Consider the following 8,552-nt stretch of genomic DNA (forward strand, 5'->3'; position numbering starts at 1 on the left):
TTTTTTTTTTGAGCATATTTTAAGGGCATATTTTGGAAATTTTTAGAGCATAACTGCATACATATTTTATTGATTTTTAGGGCATATAATTGTTGGCCCTAGTCATAAGTAATGTTACTAACTACTCCTTGTTAAAAGCAGATCTAATATCTCTGGTGAGTACCGATGGCTTTACGGCTACCGCCAAGGGTTCCTCTCTTATTATCAAACCTCATAATTTTGATGGTTACAATAAACTAGTCGATTACTGCAACGAATCGGATTTAGAATGCCATACGTGGGCACCCCGTCATATCCGCCCTTTTAAAGTTTTTATCCGTAATCTGCATTATACTATTCCTGTTGAAGATATAGAGAAGGCCCTCCGAGATTTGGGCTTCTCAATCATAAGTGTGCTAAACATCCGCCACAGAATTAGTAAACAAGCTCTATCTCTTTTCACCGTTGTCCTAGAAGCAAGGGATTTTAACCGGAGTATCTTCCAAATATCCTCTCTCCTTAACTCCAAAATAGTTGTCGAAAATCCGCATCAATCTCGTTACCCTCTTCAATGCAAACATTGTCAGCGATACGGTCATACTCGCTCCTACTGTAGCGAATCACCACGTTGTGTCAAATGCAGCAACAACCATTTCACCAAGGACTGTGTCAAATCTTCGGAACTACCTGCAAAGTGTGCGTTATGATCTGGCGCACATACCGCGAACTTTAAAGGTTGTCCTTCATTAAAGAAATTTATGAACACTTATCGTAAGAATCATACGAATGGTCACCTCAAGACCACACCACCTGTACCACCATTAGTGCCCTCAAAGATGATCTTGCCAGTCACAGTGGAGTCCCTGTCCACGCACACCCGACACAAAGACAAATCCAGGGCCAAAACATACGCAGAAGCAACTTTAAGCAACTCAAACAATTCTAATAACGAATCTATATCAAATATTTTATCTCAATTTGTTACACAATTACATTCCCTCATTACTCCATTAATTTCACTTTTATCCACACTCTGAAACTCATTACTATCTAAGAATACCGTCTCTCCTTAATTATATCTTCCCGAATCCAAATTAATAATCATTATTTCTTATCAACACCTTTTGTATACTTAACGCTTAGTTATAACCAATTGCTATTGCCTCAATGTTATTTTAATTTCTTAATTGGTTTATGTAATCACTATTTGTAATTGTTGAACTGTAATAGTTAATAACTAAAGGTTCTAAAAATAAAAATAAATGTGCGATTTAGACATCTGATGAGTTTTGAAAATTGTAGTTGCCACATGCCAATTACTAAATCCAGTTTTAGAGAAATTTGTATCATCCTGTCTTAAATTTGATCCAGAATTTAAAAACATAAGGCAAGAAAAACAAAAGGCTTTGTCTTTTGATACACTGTATTCAAACCATTTAAAACAATCATACCACTTTTTTTGGAAGCTTCTATAATTTTGACCTATTTTAGTACAAGGAAATAATTTAATATCTGGCTGATATGGACCTCGAATAACTCTTTCTTTTAGTTCAAGTAGAAATGATGTTAAAATATTTGAAGAGTCATCAGGGTGAATTAATAGGCCTGAACTTGTCCACTGTGTTTGATTTATGTTGACTAGAGCACCTATAAATTATAGTTACCTTAATGTTAGCAAATGGAAAATTCAACTATAAAAACAGCAACATAAATACCTAGCACATACCTATATTCTATAACTAAGATATTAACCACCAGAAAATTTCAAATGCTCTACTATTCAATTTTAAAAACAAGCAACATAAGTAGCTATCTAATATATAAATATAAAGTATAGAAAATATTAGATAAGTACCTTATAAAAAAAATTGTACCTTAAAAACAATGAACAAATAAATTCATTTTTCATCTCTCTATTGTAGATTTTCCAAATCTATTGGCAATGTCAGCCAAAGTGAGGGATGATTAGCCACTTTTTCGAGAAGAATTTCATCATACACGTCAGAAAATGAATGACCCATGGTACACTTTGTTTTCAAAATGACATATTCACAAGTTACAACAAACAATAATAAACGTTAACGATTATATTATTCTGTGATTATATCCACCCTTCTCCCAAAGGACTATTCAAGGCGTACAACCGTTGTTAACGACTTTAGTGACAATCGCTCGAAACAAAAAAGCTAGATATGATATGCATATAAATAATGCGCAATGACTATCGATGCACGACCATCATACTGAGGAAAACGTACCTTAAGACGAACACCATAGTAATATTAACAAAATAAAACAAAAACTTTCACAGTATCTCATTGCTCAGAGATAACTGATAAATAAAAAAAAAAAAACAAGTTAACCTAAGCACGAAATAAAAGTAACCGGTCAATTTTAATTTGGCATTCATAATAAAACACCTTTTATAATAGTAGGAAGTATATTTAATTTTTACTGAGTATAAAAATTTTTTTTGATTGTTTAATAATTATTATTTAGATTTAATACATTTTATAATAATACATGTATTAAAACAATGCTTAATATTCATTTTTAAACTTTTTGCTTTCATGACTCATATAATAGTTTAATTTATATTAAAGGAATAAATAAATTTAAAATAAATGTAACAATTAGTTTTACGTGTTTAGTAATCACTTATTAAAAAAGGCCACTAGTCCTAACAACTGATCACTGGACAGTTTTGTATTGAAGACTTTAATATTTTATTGCAAAAATATTAGAAAAAAGTAGATTAAACTTAACATTAATAACCATCACTTTTATTACACAACATAAAATTATAGAGGTAACTATCATTAATCAAAGACACATTTAAATACTTAAACTCAAATTTACAATAAATTATAGCTTAAGTTTTCAAATGAATATTACTAAAATAAATACAAATTATTAAAAAAAAAAAATAAGAAATTTATTTATTTTTAGTAAAAAAAACTTTCATTCAATTCAAATCCAGGAACTCGTTGTCTTAACATTACAATGGCATTAATTATTTTTAATGATTGACCAAGTGGAATTTTTAATATTTTTGTTAGATCTTCTTGAATTAACATTAAAAACGACTCACCATCAACATCCTACATAAAAAAAAAAATGTATTAACATTTTTTGATTAAATGGCAATACAAATTAATTGATTAATTACTTCATCTATAAAACGTTGAGATATACTGATTTGTTCGTTAGTAGTACGATTAGAGCTATTAGATCTTACAATTTGATCAACATAACTAGCAACATCTTGAACAGACCACTTTCTAGCATCATTGGTAGTAAATATTGGTATGCCTAGTTGAGCATTATGCCTAGTCCATGCTCTACCTTGTTTGGCTAATGAAAAGGTGCCTATATCATGCCCCAGGATTGATAAATTAAGGTCTTTACGTAATTTGTTATGATTCATATTTTCAATATCATTAACAAGTAACTTTTTAAATTCATTTCTGCTTTCAAATTCAATATTTTTCAAAACTATTGGTTCATTTGATCTATTTAAATGGAATATTTTTTAATAAAATGCGAAGAATACAAAATAAAGATAAATTTTATTTATCTATTATATTACTTGCTATTGATATAACTTTCTTTGCATGTAGGTGGACTATTATGCATTGAATTTGATATGGAATTTTCTTTTTTTTTCTCTGTGATATTATTATTACTCTGGGAATCTGAACTATTTGAATTTCACTTGAATTAATAAAAAATTGTCAAAAAAAATATTTATAAGTGAAACTCACCTTTGGACTACTGTGTCACATGAAAAAGAAACATTTTTCAATCTATCTGATAATTTCGACAAACCAGCAACTGATTTTTTCCATGAATCCCATTCATAAGGGCAATCTTTAGCAATTATATGATTATTAGTTAAACTATTTGAATTACCTTTACCATTACAACCAATAACTTTACAACTCCAGAGGCATTCTTTCTCTATAAATATATAAAATTAAAAATATATATAAAAAAATACTAATGTACTTATTATAAAATAAACTATAAATAAATTACATTAAATTATATTTTAAATATATAAGATATTAATACAAGCATTTACAAAGGCTAGATTTTAAATAACAAAAAATATTATCAAAGTTAAGTTTTTGTATTAAGAATACACAAGTATTGGATAAAAAATAATTCTGAGCAAAATTTGATTTAATATAAATATTTAAATAAATTCATAATATAAGGGTAGCCCACCGTGATAACAAAACTGTCACTCTTTACTATAAATGCTTCCAAACAAAACTCAAACAAGTTTATCCGGAATCTAGCCTCATTAGAATTACCTGGAACTAGATAAAACAATTCAACCATACTGGTGCCATGAATTAAAAATTTTAAATGTTAAATCACTAGGTATTTTTAATGTAAGACTTCCTATATTATTATTTACTTGTACTTTTATTATCCTCCCGTAATTATTTCCTATGGTACATATATGTATATATTGTATTTTTTTTTCAAAATAAAGTTATATTTAAGATAAAAAAAATTCTTATTTTAATTTAACAATGGACTGGAAAATATTAATGTAATCAAGACATGAAATACATTGTTCCTTCATAATTTTCCAAATAATACTAACCTCATAAATTGTTTTCTGTATAATATACATAATTAATTTGCTTATAACTTTAAATTTAAAACTATAATAAACTATTATTATATTTTTAAATAAATAATTTTTCTTATCCAGTATTTCTTATTGTTTCCCTGAGTATCCTTGAATTTCAAATTTCTAAATAAAAATTACTGATATTATCAGATTTTCCAGATTTGTTATGAGGGTAGTATCAATACATACTTTAAAAATCTTAGAGCCGAATATTTTTAATGTTTAACAGTAGTTAAAAGAGCTTCAAGTTAATTTTATTAATAATTCAAAATTATTTTCTTGGGGTATATTCAAGGGATAATTATGAAGATTTTTAGTGTATATATGATTGTTTCTTGATATCATATAATGTATATCCTATATATTGATAATCTATAAGGATTATGTACCAACATGTAAATTGCTTTGTAATTCTTTAAATAATATTTTTACCACGAGGTATTTCAATAGGATGATTAGTTTTTAGAGACCATCCAACAGGATGGATATCTGGACTATCATCTTCAATCCAATAAGCATAATTGCTATCAAATCCATCATAAAGTATTTTTAGTTCATCGCCTTTGACATCTACTATTTTAGCAATTCTAATTAATGATGGAACAACAAGATCAACTACTTCAATTGTAGTGTTAATTACAAAATCTCGTAATGGTCTACGAACAAAGGCATTTTCTGGTACAGGTTTACTATTGGTTTCTCTTAAGTATTCAGTCCAAGAAAAAGGTTTTTTTCCTTTAAAGTCTAAAGAAATTACAAGAATTTAATAAAAAAATTAATGAAATTTATATAATCAATTACCATTGTAACCATTAGGAGGAGTCAAAATACGGCCATTGTTATCGCACCATCTTACTGGATGTATATTAGTTGATGTGATATCCGTCCAATAGTCAAAATCATCTGACCAACCATCAAAATGAATACGTATACGATTACCCAAAATATCAGCAACAGTAGCAACACATATTAGCTGTTTTGGTAGTACACGAGTTAATTTATCTAGAGCCTCCAATTTATTTCCAATTTGAAATTTATTTTTCTTACAACTCTATTTACAAAATATACAAATTATATAAATAAAAGGGTACATCTACAACAAATGTAATGCAATCACAAAAAATGAAAATGTAATGTACACAACATCTTTTCTATGATACTTACACCTAAATTGTATGTAGAAACAAAATTCCATATAGGAGCTGGTAATGTATTAGTTACCCTAAGGTAATTATTCCAATCAAAATTATTTTCATAATTTTTTGGTGGTTGTACAATGCGTGAATTATGTTCACACCATTTAGGATAGAATAAATCTGGACAATCAGCATTTACCCAAAAATCATAGTCATCAGAATAACCATCAAAATGTAATTTAATGCGATATCCTAATAAAAATTATTTCATGTACAACCACAAGAATTATATGAAGTATATTTAGTTAATATAAAAATAATAATTTTATAAAAAAAAGTAAATTAAATAAATAATTACCACAAACTTCTACTACAGTCATTACACAGAACAGTGCTTCATGTTCAGGATCAATTCCTTCTAATTTTTGTCCTACTTTGAAATAATTTTTTTTAGAAGGAAAAGGTCGATCAAATAGTTTTTTTGAAGCTGATATAAATGGTATACTATTCAAATACTTTCTTGAGTTTTCATTGTCTTTTAAAAACTGAAATACAAAATAATTTATGAAGCATAATTAGATTTGATACTGGTTAAGAATATTTCTATAGCAACCAAAAAATAATTCAGGTACAATTAAAGTATGTATAAATTATATAGTTAATGATAAGACATTATATTTAACATTCATTAACACAATATATATTACGATAATTAATAATTAAGCATATCCCCACATACAGTATACTCTGTTTCAAAAGAGAATATATCAAGCAATGACAAATTATTATCTGGTGATAGGCACCTTCCTCCAATAAACCATCTGGACCTATAAAAAAATGCTGCTCTTTTTTAAATAGTTGTACATGAACTCCAACATTGCTGCCATGCGAGAATGAACAATAGAAGAGGACTAATATATGTTTGTACTATATTGGTATTTATTATTCACAGACCCTAGTATATTCTTTTTTGAAAAGGAGTATGGTACATTTATATTATATTTTACATAAATTACAAAAAATATTTTTTGTAATTGACATTTTACTGATAAAAATATACCTTTGGATCCATATCATTATCAGAATCATCAGAATCATCATATAAATCTTCTTCATCATCATCATCATCATCATCATCATCATCATCATCATCATCATCACCACAATCATAATCATTGTTATCATCAATTTCTGTTTCTGGAGAACTTATTTGGCATGACGAATTCGGAAGAGTTTGAATTTCATTTATTGGAGATTCATTACAAAAATTGTAAAACTGTTCAAGTTCTTCCCAATCATTACTTCGAGCCATTTTTTCTGGACAAGAAGATATTAACAATTGTTTTCTTTTATGTTTTCTAATTTCTGATTTATCTAAACGTTCTTTTTTATCAATTATTGTTTTTTTTGTTGGATATTTCATTTCTTTCTGTGAAGTTTCTTCTACAGTTACACAATGTTTTAAATCTAACTCCTTACAAGTTGAACTACAATATAAATTATTAACTAACTCATGTTCATGTACTATAGTATCGCAATATAGAAATGCACAGCAAACAAAATGGCCAGATTTATTATATTTTTCTGAAAACCCAAAATTTAAATTATTTCAAAATTATACTTAAATTTAAACACATTAATAATCGGTTTAAGTAATTATTCATAAAAAATAAACATCGGGTGCTTTATGTGATTAGAAAATTCCAACGAGGCTGAAAAGTAAATTTTAAATGAGTGTAGTGAGACCAACGATGCTGTATGGTTTGGAGTGTTGGGCGGTTGACAGGAGAATAGAACAAAGTATGAGTGTTGTGGAAATGAGAATACTTAGATAGATGAATGAAGTAACAAGAAAAGTATTAAAGTAGTGTTGATAGTTGACAAGTTGAGATATAATAGACTTAGATGGTTTAGACATGTGATGAAACAAGAAGAAACAAAAAACAGTATGAATGGTTACACAAATTAATGTTGAAGGGAAAAGAGAAAGAAAAGACAAAAAAAGAGATGGTTGGACATAATTAAAAATTATATGAGGGCTGTTGATGTAAGAGAACTGTGCATAGAGAACGTAGAAAATTGAAACGAGTAGAGGTTTCAGACAAAGGTGGCCGATCCCATATAGTTGGAATAAAGGAGAGGGAAAAGAAGCAACTAGGAACTATTAAAAATGAGCAATATTATCCCTGTCCTTACTTATAAGAATAAATATTAACATATAAATATGATGTGTATATTAATATTTTTATTTATATTAACTCTGATGTGTATATTAATATTTTTATTTATATTAACTCTGAATGTATAATTATTTGTAGTTTATATATTATTTATAATACATTTCATAAATGTTGTTAATAATGCCTCTTGGAGAATATTTTTCATATTTCATTAAAAATAAATGTGATTACATCTGTAAGATGATTGTATCGATGCATTAATGTATAAATTAGCAAATATAAATTGGAGTTTTTCTAAAATCATAAGGTAACCATAACCATCGAGGTCATTAAGTTAATTTCAATGACAAATGACATAATAAACAATTTCTAATTAAAAATATGTACAACAAAAAATATAAAATGTATATTATTTACCTTGGTCAGACATTTTATTTTGCTTATCTTTACTGATTTCTTCTGGTAATAGCCTGTTCATGTTATCAGAATTTTCTTCAACAGATTTTTTCACTTTGATTTCTTTTTGTACACAGATTTCCTCAAAGGACTCATTTATTTCATCACTAGAAGTAATAGTAGTACATGAATCATTTGAATCATCACTGTTTG

General features: G+C 27.5%; 1 protein-coding gene across 8 annotated transcripts in view; it reads right to left on the reverse strand.

Moving 5' to 3' along the window:
- Nucleotides 1–2,894: 2,894 nt before the first annotated feature.
- LOC112684362 (protein PFC0760c-like) overlaps nt 2,895–8,552 on the reverse strand; it is a 12,143-nt gene continuing 6,485 nt past the window's right edge. For 4 of the 8 annotated variants that reach the window (XM_025555853.1, XM_025555850.1, XM_025555852.1 and 1 more), the window contains exons 4-13: nt 8,361–8,534; nt 6,824–7,347; nt 6,122–6,308; nt 5,792–6,015; nt 5,429–5,678; nt 5,060–5,371; nt 3,744–3,939; nt 3,569–3,679; nt 3,149–3,491; nt 2,895–3,080 (exon numbers count right to left, since the gene is read on the reverse strand). In XM_025555853.1, the coding sequence (XP_025411638.1) occupies nt 2,925–3,080; nt 3,149–3,491; nt 3,569–3,679; nt 3,744–3,939; nt 5,060–5,371; nt 5,429–5,678; nt 5,792–6,015; nt 6,122–6,308; nt 6,824–7,347; nt 8,361–8,534 (2,477 nt within the window). In that variant the 3' untranslated portion in view covers nt 2,895–2,924. Of the gene's footprint in view, nt 3,081–3,148; nt 3,492–3,568; nt 3,680–3,743; nt 3,940–4,597; nt 5,000–5,059; nt 5,372–5,428; nt 5,679–5,791; nt 6,016–6,121; nt 6,309–6,823; nt 7,348–8,360 lie in introns of those variants that run through there. The other 4 variants (XM_025555855.1, XM_025555851.1, XM_025555856.1 and 1 more) reach the window with 4 other exon arrangements.

This window comes from Sipha flava, unplaced genomic scaffold (assembly GCF_003268045.1).
Source record: "Sipha flava isolate LNK unplaced genomic scaffold, YSA_version1 249_pilon_pilon, whole genome shotgun sequence".
NCBI lineage: Eukaryota > Metazoa > Arthropoda > Insecta > Hemiptera > Aphididae > Sipha > Sipha flava.